Raw genomic sequence first — 12,566 nt, 5'->3', positions numbered from 1 at the left:
GTTTAAAAGTTAGAATTACTATAAAATCAAGGCAAAATATAATCTGTTATAAAATCCGCCAAATATCTTTGCATTCAATACAATAAAAACAACGTATGAGTATTTTTATTTATGTATAAACAATATTACGTATACGTTGCCATACATTTGTCATAATAGGGGAATAACTTCTAAGCGAGCACAGTTTATTAATAACTTATAACAGTGCTAAACAAAGTATTCTAACTAACAAGCGGCTTAATTACTTTATTAACTCGTGTTGAAATACAATTCTAATTTTAAATCCATTAAAATAAAAACTGCTTTTAATAATTTTATACATAAAAAAACTAATCAGCGCATTTAAAACACTAATTGAAATGGCATTAACATTAAAGTAATGTACATAAAACAGTAAATAAAAGAAAATACTAAAAAAAACCTATTGTACATAATACTACATATGTAATTATATAAAACTTGGGATGGTGTGATAAAAAATGTGATACAACTTAAAAAAAAATAGTGAAATAATTTGTTGAACGTGTAAAAAAATCACTACATTTGTTTTAAAGCACCTACATACAAACATACATAAATACCCATAAAGTTACTAAGTTCTTTTCTTTTTCTCTATAATGACAAGAAAAAACAAACAATTTGCAAAAAAGAAAACAATCACATAAATATGTATATTATTGCTTATTTTGAATTTATTTTACACAATTTATAGCAGCAATTCGAATACCGAAGAATCGGCTAAGCCCAGAGTACTGCGTTTTACCTGGTCGATGAAAACTACGTCGCCCTTAATGCCCGATCAAATAATGCAAAAGATAAGAGAAGTGCTAGATCAAAACAACTGTGACTACGAACAACGTGAAAGGTAATATTATATATTATATTTTTAACAATGATTTATTTTGGAAAGTATTTGATATTTGAATGAAGTTATAATTGAATTATTTACTTAGAATTTTGTACATTGATTAGGGCAAAACAAAGTAGATAAGTTGTAAACTAAAAGAAAAATACTTTAAATTTCTAATAGTATTTTAAAAGCGTAGTTAGAATGTAGTTTAATTTTGTTATACTTTTGAAAAATATAAGCCGAAAATTAAAATCAATCCACTAACTATTAGTATAGATCTTTCAATGTGTGAATTACACGAACCTACAAAATTTGGATAACTAGGGACTATGTTGTATCCGAATTACTAGCCTTAAATAAAAAGACTTTTTTAAATAAAATTCGTATGTACGGATTTAACTTTCCTAGCCATTCAAACATTTTCCAACGAAACATTTTTCAATTAAATTTTGTGTATTTGTATTGTATTTTGTTTACTTTTTCATTTTCTGTTTGAAGGTTTGTTTTGTGGTGTGTTCATGGCGATCCTAACACTGATTCGTTAGTACAGTGGGAAATAGAAGTTTGTAAACTACCACGTCTGTCACTAAATGGAGTTCGTTTTAAACGCATTTCTGGTAACTGTTCATTATAATATAACAATTTAGAGAAATAACATATTAAAATTTCTGTTTTTTTTAATTTTGTCTTTCTCATCATCATCATCTTTAGGCACTAGCATAGGTTTCAAAAATATTGCGTCACGTATTGCGTTTGATCTACGTCTGTGATTTTGTCAGGAGAAGGGGAGTCTAAGCAAAAGTAACGAGTCAACTTTTTGAAAGAGACCCCTTACCATCATAATACAAACTGCTAAAACTACTACTATCCCTTTTTTCTCTCTCATCAAATCACTATAATATCCCTAGATACAACCACATATATATACAATCATACATACCCTTACACTTCTACAATATTTTATCTTCTTTTTATCTTTTCATTTAATTAACACAATAGTGCATGCACAATTTACATACATATGAATGTACATCCATACACAAACACACACACACTATATGCATATTAGAATGTCCTGTTGGAATTTTTCTTCAAAGAAACCTAAACGTCACGTATATGATGAGCTGAATAAGAAAACACAAACAGACGACGAATTCAAATATTTCTAATATCAAATATCAGTCAATATTGGGAAACTGAAGACTTTTTAAAGCTTCATTTTAAAATTTTTACATATTCAGTCCATAAGAAATATAAATTTGAAGACGGCTTTATGCTTTCGTATTGAATTATAGAGTAAAACGACGACAGGATTAACATTCTTAAGGCATTCTAAATATATCCACATACACCCACACATACATACATACATACATACATATAAACATTAAGAATACAAAAAATAATTAAATAACAAAATTAATTTGTTAAAATACATACATATATGTACCATACATATACATTTCGTATGTATAGTAAAGTGTAAAACAAACAGATTTTCTAAGAACAAAAAATAATATATACATTATAGTAGTATAAAATTATAAATGCACAATGGAGAAAACAACAAATATTATTAAAGAAACGACAACAACAACAAAAAAAGAAGAAATAAAATACAAAAAAAAATTAAGCGGAATTCACTTAAGCTCATGTACATCATTCTCGCGCACATTTTATTTGAAATGAAAATAAATAAATTTATAAAAATCTATGTACATACATATAGTAGTTAAAACATATGTATGTAGCTATGTCAGCCAATTCCAACAGACATATTACGATATTGGGGTGTTGAATATGAGTTTATATGAAACCTCTTTTTTAAATTATTAAATTGATACATACATATATACTTGCATTATATGTATAATGTGTATGTTGCATTAAATGCATTCTTCATATATATATATATATATATATATATATATATATATATATATATATATATATATATATATAAATAATATATATATATATATATATATATATATATATATATATATATATATATATTATATATATATATATTTTTTTACATACATATATCACATTTGTATTTGTTCTGTAATTAAAAGAAAAGAAAATATTTAAATAAAAAAAACATTAGATTCATATTCGAAAGTTCGCTGTTTGAGCGGCTTTCAATAAATGACAAATAAATTACTTGACCAGAGCCGACAGACCCGCTGATCTTATTTAATTTAAAGAGTAATTTTAATCATTAAGAAAGGTCTAACCGTAATAGGATTATAAGTTTGTGTATTATTTATTTATTTTTTTTTGTTTATTTATTTTTTAATGTTGTTTCGTGAAAGCTAAGATGAAACTTTCGTAAAATTTAATTTTCTCATTATATATATAATTGACCTTTATTATAACATTTTACTATTAACTTTCGAATAATATTTTGTTTCTCAGTGTAGCTAGAAACAAAACAAAAATGTTATTTGCCGTAAAACGAAAGTAAATACTAATATCCTTTGAAGAGTGTCCTAATTAAAGAATCAAGGTTTTTAGAAAAACGATCTAAAATGTTTAGATTTTTTTTTTTAATTTTTATTAAATCAGGGGATATAAAAACAAAACCGAATATACATATATGTATGTAGCAGTTGTTTATTGCTTTATAAATTTAATATAAATTTGAGATTTGACCTTTAAAACAAACAATCTTCTGAATGAAAAAAAAAACACAAATTAAAAATTGAAATCCCTAAATAAAGGGACACTTTTTAAGTAAATTATCAACATATGCATGTAGAGCAGATCTGCCCTCGAAATTTAAAGGATCTAAGTTTTTCCTTAATATTTGTTGCAATATTTTAGGCCAACTGGATAACTAGGAACCATGCCGCAAATTGGTTAAAAAATTTATTCAAATTAAAATACATGTTTGGCGATTAAAATACATTTCTTTAGAATTTTCCAATAATACTGAATTATATTCCGCATTAAAATTAATTTTGGATGAGCTTCACCTTATTATTATTTTCTTTTTCTATCTATCAAATATAAATATTACCAGAAAATGCATTCAAATTCGTTGTATAGAATCTTTTAAAAAACTTATTTGATGTTGAATATAAAAATTATTTCAAAATCTCTAAAGAAATTAAAGAATTTGAAACTTATATCCTATATACATTTAGATATTTGCGTATGATTTTCTAATAAATATTAGTAGTAGTATTTTATATAACGAAACAAACACATTCAACATTATAAACTTACATAAATACATAGATTCAAAATATAACCATAGATAAAAAATAAAGATTTTGTAAAATAAAGTAAATAGTTGAAAACACTAAACACATATACAGTATACATATTTATAAACAAAAAAGATTTAAAAGACCCCCATTCTTACTACATCTTCTTTAATAATAATAATAATATATATAAAGAAAAAACAAATGAATAAATAAATGTAATCTATTACCATTGGCCAAATGAGTTTTTTATTTTTGAATATGGATTTTATTTAAATGGTAGGTTGTAATTTGGAAAGAATGTAGTTTAATATAAATAATATTTCATAAAATTTCGTGCAAATTCGTAAAGTAATAAAAACTAAGGATTTTAGGTCAATACCCATTTCGTGTGTTTTCTATTTTTGGGATTAAGTTTCATTATTTGTAGTCTGGCAGCACATTATTTAAAGAATAAAACAGGGCTGTTATCTTTTTTATGTCTAAGCGTTTTTTACACAATACGAATTCCTTCTACCACTATATCAAAACTCAAAAGTTGACAACACCTATAATAATAAAAAATAACAATTGTTGTTTTCGTTGTCCGGTTTACAATTTGGTGATAGATACTGATAACCCTTAGGGAAGATTTTCTTTATTGGTGGAAGATGCTAGTGTTGAAGGTTAAATAAGCGATTGAAAAATGTTCCTCTGCATCTCAAAAAAGTTTGACTATTAAAACAAATAATAAAATAATAACACAATGATTAATAAACTTGCTTTTATACGCAATGAGTGTCAACATCATATTTACATTGTTCTATTAATCTCGGCCTTTGCATTAAGTGGTATATCTGTGTATAATATTGTCACCAGAGTCCAACGTCTGAAAAATGATTTAAAGTATTATAATAAGATATCATTAGACTTTAATGACATTACAGAGGTGAGATTAGCCGAGAGTGCAGACAGATCGAAGGAACGTCGCCATAATTGTTCAATATGGACTTGTGTGGATCCTTATCGTTGTGGGCATGATCGGATTAGTATTTATGTTTACCCCTTAGTGGAGTACATTGATGCTAGTTCTGGTGCTGAAGCTGCGCCTTTAACACAGGAGTTTTATCAAATTTTAAGCACCATAGTTAAAAGTCCATATTATACCTCAAATCCAAATCAAGCATGTCTTTTTGTGCCAAGCATTGATTTGATAAATCAGAATAATGTTAATATTGATTTGGTGAATAGAGCATTGGCTTCGTTAGAGCACTGGAACGATGGACGAAATCATGTTTTGTTTAATTTGCTAGCCGGCTCTTATCCCACATTCAACACAGTGGTTGATGTAAATTCGGATAATGCTATTGTGGTGGGAGCAGGTTTTGATTCTTGGTCATACAGACGAGGTTTTGACGTCTCTATACCAGTTTGGAGTCCCTTCTTAAGAAGCCATCCTACTGCGCGAACTTCGACGACTGGTGAATATACCTTAGTGGTGGCACAACTTAATATTTTGCCAAAACTATTGTGGACAGTACGAAGTCTTATAGATGAGTATCCTAATGACATTTTATTGCTAAAGCAGTGTAATGATAAAGCCATACGTGGTGAACGTTGTTTATCAGAGAATAATGAGGAGAATAAATTTGAATATCCTGAAGTTTTATCTAAAGGAACATTTTGTTTATTGGGTGCTAGCGCACGACTGGGACAACCAGATCTTCTGGAAATGCTTGCATTAAATTGTATACCAATAATCGCGATAGACACTTATGTTTTGCCTTTTGAAGATGTAATCGACTGGTCTTTGGTATCCATAAGAATACGCGAACCCGATTTACACTTGGTTATGGAAAGAATTAAGCGAATATCAGGTGATAAAATCGAAGAGATGAAACGTCAGGGTCGTCTATTATACAATAACTACTTTAACAGCATACGTTCTATTACAATGACAACATTAGAATACCTACAAACTCGTATGTTTCCACACAATGAACGTAATACAAAGCATTGGAACTTTGTGGATAGCTCTAATGGGGTAGCCTTAAATCCTCTATTTTTATCGCGTGTTGTAAGTCGAGCGGATGGCTTTACTGCAGTCATATTAACTTATGATCGTGTAGAAAGTCTTTTCATATTGATAGAAAAGTTATCTTTAGTACCTTCATTGCATGCAATACTGGTCATTTGGAATAATCAACAAAAGTCACCACCTTTATGTAAGCAACTTGTATTTATTTATTTAGGCATATTGTGGATTATATTTTCATTACATTATATTTCTAGTGTCCAGTTTCCCCGCCATTTCTAGGCCCATAAAAATTATACAAACACGTAATAATAGACTTTCTAATCGATTTTTCCCCTATAAGGATATAGAAACTGAAGCTATATTGACAATTGATGATGACATTAACATGTTAACAGACGATGAAGTAGAATTTGGGTAAGAACAATTTAATTGTGCCTGAAATTGAAACTTAACTTTTGAAAAACTATTCAATAGATATGAGGTCTGGCGTGAATTTCCGGATAGAATAGTTGGCTTTCCTAGTCGTTTACATGTATGGGAGAATTTAACCTCTCACTGGCGTTATGAGTCTGAATGGACAAATCAAATCTCTATGGTTCTAACTGGAGCAGCATTCCATCATAAATATTGGAGTCATATGTATACATATCGCATGCCTGATGTTATAAGGGAAATTGTAGATAGCCGCATGAATTGTGAGGATATTGCTATGAACTTTTTAGTGTCAAATGTCACCAATAAACCACCAATAAAAGTAACTCCTCGAAAAAAGTTCAAATGTCCCGAATGCGCAAACAATGAAATGTTATCAGCCGATTTAAATCACATGCGCGAAAGATCAAGATGTATTGATGAATTTTCACATATCTATGGACGAATGCCACTACGTACGGTGGAATTTAGAGCTGATCCTGTCTTATTCAAAGACAATTTCCCAGAAAAGTTAAAGAGATTTAGTGACATGGGTACCTTATAAAAGGTAATTGAATAAAAATAAGTAGCTACTATTTATAAGTACAAATTTAATTAGTAAATGTGTATTAAAACTTATCCAATCTTTAGTAAAGAATAAACAAAGTAAATATGTATGTAATTAAAACCAATAAATATTCCATAAGGTAGTGTTATAGTCTAGTAGACCAGAGGTGATGGGTACGATACCCACCTAAGGCACTAGTTAAGGAGCCCACAACAGACCCAATAAAGGTCTAGGGGTATTTATTCGAATTAGATGCATACACACCACCTTTGAAGCTAACGAACGCAAATATTCCGTTTTATTAAATTAACTCTGTGTAGAAGAGAATTATCTAAATATTATTATAAACATCAAATATGACGCTTTTTAATTTAGTAATATTCAAATAAAGGAAATTAAACAAAAATAATTGTGCTTCGACATTGGTTTTATTTTTTATAACCGATTATGGCTTATATAGGCTATATAGATATTCGAATAAAGAATTTGAAATTAAAAATAAGTGGCGATTTTTTGCAAACATTTTTATGTTACATGGCAGCACTGTTTTTAGAACATACTAGTGGCAACTTTCTGCATTTATCTTTTGTAATTCTTAAAGTAACGGCTCTTTTATTGAGATGTGATTTATCTTGTGTTTGAGTAAAAAAGTTTTTATTTTTTATTATAAAGTTTTACGAATTTTGTTGAAAATAATTGTGAAAATGTCGACGCAAGCTTTGCAGCTATATGTATCGGAACAGTTATACAAGTTTTGTTTTGGACAAAGATGTTGCATGAAATTTTTGGGATTTCTCTTTTCATTGGATCGTCAGCATTTCATTAAGTCCACCAATGATTTGAGTTTAGGAATGCAGACCTATGTCCATGATGGACAAGAGCATGTGATAGTGTTTAAGGATAGTTGTTGTCACGTCTTGAAAGAGCCAACAGGCTTGCAAATTCAAAAGGAATCTGTTAAGGATATGTACGTGTTAAACTATCGCGATGCTAGTGGCGGTCAGGAAGAGAAGGTAATTTCAGGCTTTAACAATCCTCGTAATGCACCTGTGGTACCGCAACATCGTTTTTCTTTGGGCCCCTTGAAGCAATCGCTAGCGCGTCCCAATAGCTATGCCATGCAGACCTGTCAAAATGGTTGCCCATTCCAACCCTACAAGGAGTCTCTATTAAATAGCTTACAAACAAATCGCGTTGTTATAATTAATGGTGGTCCCAAATGTGACAAATCTACTATTCTGCCCATGTTCATTATAAATAGCTGTGCCGAAAAGAAAGTTCATTGCAAAATTATATGTGTCGAAAGGGAACATTTGGTGGCCATCTATAATAGTGAAAGAGTGGCTGAACGTTTTCAAGAAAAAGTTGGTGAAACGGTAGCTTATCAAATACAACTTCAAAGCCGCATTAGTGATTCATCAAATCTGGTTTATACAACATCATTTTTTCTTTTACGTGTACTAATGGGCCAATCGATAGTGGATAGTTTTCGTCACATTTCTCATGTAGTTGTGGTAGATGTACATCTACATGAGGCTTATGCAGATCTGCTGTTGCGTGAATTAAAAGAGGCGCTTTTGTATCATCCACACTTGAAAGTCATACTGCTTTCAAACTCGCGCAACAATATGGAATTTCTCAATTACTTTGGCGAAGGTCAAGAATTATTTTTGGACAAAACCAATGACGACTTAGGAAAAAAGATTGATGTTTTATATCTAGAGGATATATTAGAGTCTTTGCCGGAAACACGTATTTCTTCTGGCATAACAAAAGCGTTTTATGCTCTTCCTGTGAAAAACACCAAAAGTAACTTAAATAGTAAACACCTAGACAAATGTCTGGAGTCTTATGAGAGAATGGCTTCTGATCAGTATTTCGAGTCATTTCTTTACATGATTAAGGGTGAATGTTGTAATATTAATTATCGCCATTCGGTCACCGGTAGAACTGCCTTAATTATAGCTTCTCTACTTGGCAAAGCTGCTCATATTAAAACGCTTTTACAACTAAATGCTGATCCTTATATAAGTGACAATCAAAACACTAATGCTTTAAAGGCGGCTATATCTATGGGCTATAAAGAATGTGTAGATATCTTGCAAACGTCACATTATGAACAGAGATTATCATCCGTCGAGGGATTAAAAAAGGACTATATTGATTATTATCTTATATTAGATATTCTGCAAATGATAAATTGTAATAAACGTTGGAAAAATGGTAAGTTCCATTGCAAACATAAATATATATATATATCCAAAATAATATTTAAAGTTACATTCACTGAACACTTTTAGTGGTTAAATTGTCGTAAACTTATAATTTTGAAATTATTGGTTTTTTATCCTCAGGCAACATAATTGTATTTTTACCCTCATACCAACATTTAGTAAAACTTAATTATGCTATACTTAAGCAAAAGCTTTTGGGTAATATTCCCGAAAAAATGATGGTATTTTTATTACACAATTCGATTGATAAAACTGATTTAGATGCCATAATACAAAAATGGCCAAATATGATAAAATTAATATTAGCCACTGATATAGCTGAAAGTCTAATGTGTTTCGATGACATACAATATGTCATCGATGCCGCTCGTCATTATCGTTGTATTTATAATTATCGTAGCATGTGTAAAGAGTATGTTTACGAGTGGTCACCAAAGGATAGCATGGAAAATCGTTTATTGCTTTTGTGTCAAGAATCAGGCAAGTGTAAGGTTTAATTAATTTTTAAATAATTGTAACTATGAAAATTTTGTTCCAGGCGGCGTCTGTTTTCGTTTAATACCCAAAAGTGTTTATGGAAATCTAACGGATTTTCCTACACCCGAAATATTAAATATGAATTTAGATCGTGTTTGCCTCTCAGTCAAGCTCTTGTCTCCAAACACCATGGTGGCCGAATATTTACAGGAAACAATTATTAAGCCACCTTTTATACAAATTTATCGCACTGTAGAGAATTTAAAGAAAATAAATGTCTTCACAGACCTAGAGGATATAACCTGGCTGGGCTGTCGTCTTATCGATGTGCCGGTGGAATGTTATTTGGGAAAAATATTAGTGTTTGCAATTTTGTTGCAATGCTTGGATCCGGTACTAACAATTGTAGGCTTTATGTCGACTTTAGATCCCTTAGAATTATCACACTATATGAATCATTTAAATGAACCCTTCAGAGATTTATTGCGTCATAATATTAAAGAAGAAAAACAACGTTTATCCGAGGGTATTCCTTCGGATCATTTGATGTACTTGCGTCTGTATCAAGAATGGCAAAATAATTTTAGAAATGAGGAAATGTGTTTGGATTTGAATGAATATCATTTCATTTTAAATGGTCTGTTAGAACAGGTGTGCAATATGCGTACTCAACTGGTGGGCTCCTTGAGATCATCACAATTAATACATAGCAAAGGTGATCTAAGTATGCATTATATAAATCTTAAATCAAATTGTTGGTCTGTCATTAAAGCCGCCCTTGTTGGTGGAATGTATCCCAATATTTGTATGTTGGATTATAAAGTTAATCGCATTAAATCGCCCTGCCGAAGAGAAATGGTTTTACATCCAAATTCTGTTTTGCGACCATTGGATTTAGATTCTATGAGTTCGTTAAATTTTGGTTCACCCTGGATAGTGTATGGAAAAGAAACAAATAGTTCCAGTTGTAATGGTGTCGAATGTAATACTGTTGTGACGCCCATTACAGTTGCATTGTTTGCAGGTGAGTTATACTAGACTAGGTATTTATTGCTTTTGTATATTATTATAAAATAGCTACAGTTGATAGAAATATCCATGGAAATTGAATTTATTATTCATTTCCTTTAGGACCCACTAAAATGACATCATCCTCCAGCATTCAGCTTATAAGAAACCAACAGCAGGAACTGCAAAATCAGCGTTGTCACTTTCGCATAGATGATTGGATATCCTTCGTTGCAGAACACAAGGAGGCTCAATTGATTTTAAAAACCCGACAAAGTTTCTATAGTATGTATGAAAACTATTTACAATATTGTGGTTGTTTAGAGAGTCACAAACGACCCCATCATATACTTACCTTGACGCAAAACTCCAAATTATTCGATTGCATTGAGAAGATCTTAACACAAGAGGATATTGCCAATGGTTTCAAGCAACCGGAAAAGATTGGCTTAAGACCCAAAGCATTACCCAATCAATTTATCATGAATCACAGTGCCTATACTTTATTAACGAAATCATGTTATAAAATCACTAATCATCGCAATAGTTTTGCAGCAATAAGCAAACAATTTTTTATGATCTATAATAACCATGAAATGAATGACAACAATAATAGTTATTATAATAGTGAATGGTATCATCTGCTGACTGCCATGCTGCCACCAACAGCTTTAGAAAACAAATTAATTTTTGTCATCTCATATTCTTTGAATCCGGATTATCTACATGGCGTTGCACTTGCGGAATGGGATAAAGGACTATTAAAGTTGCATTTCTGCTTTAAATGTGACATTGATCTACTTGATATTCTGTAAGTAATAATCATATTTTTGATATTGTATTAAATGTAGATATAAGAATATAAATTTGTTATTCCTTTTGATATTTACCCATCTTTGCCGGCATAATGATGGCGTTTTGTTATTACATACATGAATTGTTTTATATTTTAAAAGTTTTCTTTACATCCTTAACAAAACGCACAATACACCATCATTATACCCATGATGTTATGATAAACAACCTTAAACAAAACAAATTGTTAGTTTAAAACAAATACGATACATAGTAGGTACATGTTGCATCTTTTTTACTTTCAGAAATCAAATAAGCAATAGCAGTTCCATATTTTTAGCTGTCTCTAGTCGCCGAGTCGCTATACAACTTGATAACAAAACAGGCGAGTTCCTGTTGAATATTTTTGCAGTACGTAACAATTGGTTACACACATAATTTTTAATAATATTACATAAATACAAGTTAAGGATACATTCTTATTAGATTAAGCTAAAAAAAAGTAAACAACAATTGCCAGTGAATGAATGCATATACAAATAAGTTGATTTAACTGTTAAGTTCATATATTTTTAACATGCACACACTCACTCAAACATAATGTAATGTGTGTGTATTTTTTTTCTACTTATATACCTAAATACAAACATACAATTGAATGTAAACAGAGAGAAAGCAATGTGATCAAAACAAAAAACAGCTGACATCATTGCAAAATAAAAACAAAAACATAATAATAACACTACACTATAGTTGTCTCACTCTAACGCATGGTTATCTATGGGATACATAAACAATGTAAGAATTACAGCAAAAGAGAACTCTCACAAAAATACAAAAAAATGATACTTGCTGGGCGATTCTGTTCGCCTGGTATTTTAGCAGATTTTTGGATTTTGTTAAAAATGAAAAATAGCCAGAGTTGCCAAGGCATTAGGATATGAAATGAAACCCGGGATCATGGAGAAATGGAAAAATGTTGAAAAAACCT

The 12,566-nt window shown here is 30.2% G+C and overlaps 3 protein-coding genes across 15 annotated transcripts in view; all 3 read left to right on the top strand.

Moving 5' to 3' along the window:
• LOC111677035 (serine/threonine-protein kinase MARK2) overlaps window positions 1–2,764 on the top strand; it is a 35,311-nt gene extending 32,547 nt beyond the window's left edge. For 9 of the 13 annotated variants that reach the window (XM_023438070.2, XM_023438069.2, XM_023438067.2 and 6 more), the window contains 3 exons: window positions 713–865; window positions 1,349–1,467; window positions 1,562–2,764. In XM_023438070.2, the coding sequence (XP_023293838.2) occupies window positions 713–865; window positions 1,349–1,467; window positions 1,562–1,620 (331 nt within the window). In that variant the 3' untranslated portion in view covers window positions 1,621–2,764. The remainder of the gene's footprint in view (window positions 1–712; window positions 866–1,348; window positions 1,468–1,561) is intronic. The other 4 variants (XM_046953849.1, XM_046953852.1, XM_046953847.1 and 1 more) reach the window with 1 other exon arrangement.
• A 1,849-nt stretch (window positions 2,765–4,613) lies between these two features.
• Window positions 4,614–7,181, top strand: LOC111677016 (exostosin-2). Its single transcript, XM_023438041.2, has 3 exons — window positions 4,614–6,269; window positions 6,337–6,496; window positions 6,557–7,181. Exons 1-3 carry the CDS (start codon window positions 4,811–4,813, stop codon window positions 7,056–7,058), a joined length of 2,121 nt encoding a protein of 706 aa, XP_023293809.2. The 5' UTR covers window positions 4,614–4,810; the 3' UTR covers window positions 7,059–7,181.
• Window positions 7,182–7,628: 447 nt separating this feature from the next.
• LOC111677034 (benign gonial cell neoplasm protein) lies at window positions 7,629–12,518 on the top strand. Its single transcript, XM_046955700.1, has 5 exons — window positions 7,629–9,284; window positions 9,416–9,775; window positions 9,834–10,796; window positions 10,904–11,591; window positions 11,881–12,518. Exons 1-5 carry the CDS (start codon window positions 7,766–7,768, stop codon window positions 12,011–12,013), a joined length of 3,663 nt encoding a protein of 1,220 aa, XP_046811656.1. The 5' UTR covers window positions 7,629–7,765; the 3' UTR covers window positions 12,014–12,518.
• The last annotated feature ends 48 nt before the right edge of the window (window positions 12,519–12,566 follow it).

Source organism: Lucilia cuprina, chromosome 6 (assembly GCF_022045245.1).
Source record: "Lucilia cuprina isolate Lc7/37 chromosome 6, ASM2204524v1, whole genome shotgun sequence".
In the NCBI taxonomy this organism is placed as follows: domain Eukaryota; kingdom Metazoa; phylum Arthropoda; class Insecta; order Diptera; family Calliphoridae; genus Lucilia; species Lucilia cuprina.
This window is presented reverse-complemented; position numbering and strand designations above follow the sequence as displayed.

What these genes read in the sequence shown, in the direction of transcription:
- LOC111677016 (XM_023438041.2), top strand. Translation starts at nt 4,811, where the DNA reads ATGATTAATAAACTTGCTTTTATACGCAATGAGTGTCAACATCATATT. An exon ending in ACAAAAGTCACCACCTTTAT is followed by an intron (nt 6,270 to 6,336) that starts GTAAGCAACTTG and finishes TTATATTTCTAG; the next exon opens with TGTCCAGTTTCCCCGCCATT. An exon ending in GACGATGAAGTAGAATTTGG is followed by an intron (nt 6,497 to 6,556) that starts GTAAGAACAATT and finishes ACTATTCAATAG; the next exon opens with ATATGAGGTCTGGCGTGAAT.
- LOC111677034 (XM_046955700.1), top strand. Translation starts at nt 7,766, where the DNA reads ATGTCGACGCAAGCTTTGCAGCTATATGTATCGGAACAGTTATACAAG. An exon ending in TACAGTTGCATTGTTTGCAG is followed by an intron (nt 10,797 to 10,903) that starts GTGAGTTATACT and finishes CATTTCCTTTAG; the next exon opens with GACCCACTAAAATGACATCA. An exon ending in ATTGATCTACTTGATATTCT is followed by an intron (nt 11,592 to 11,880) that starts GTAAGTAATAAT and finishes TTTTACTTTCAG; the next exon opens with AAATCAAATAAGCAATAGCA.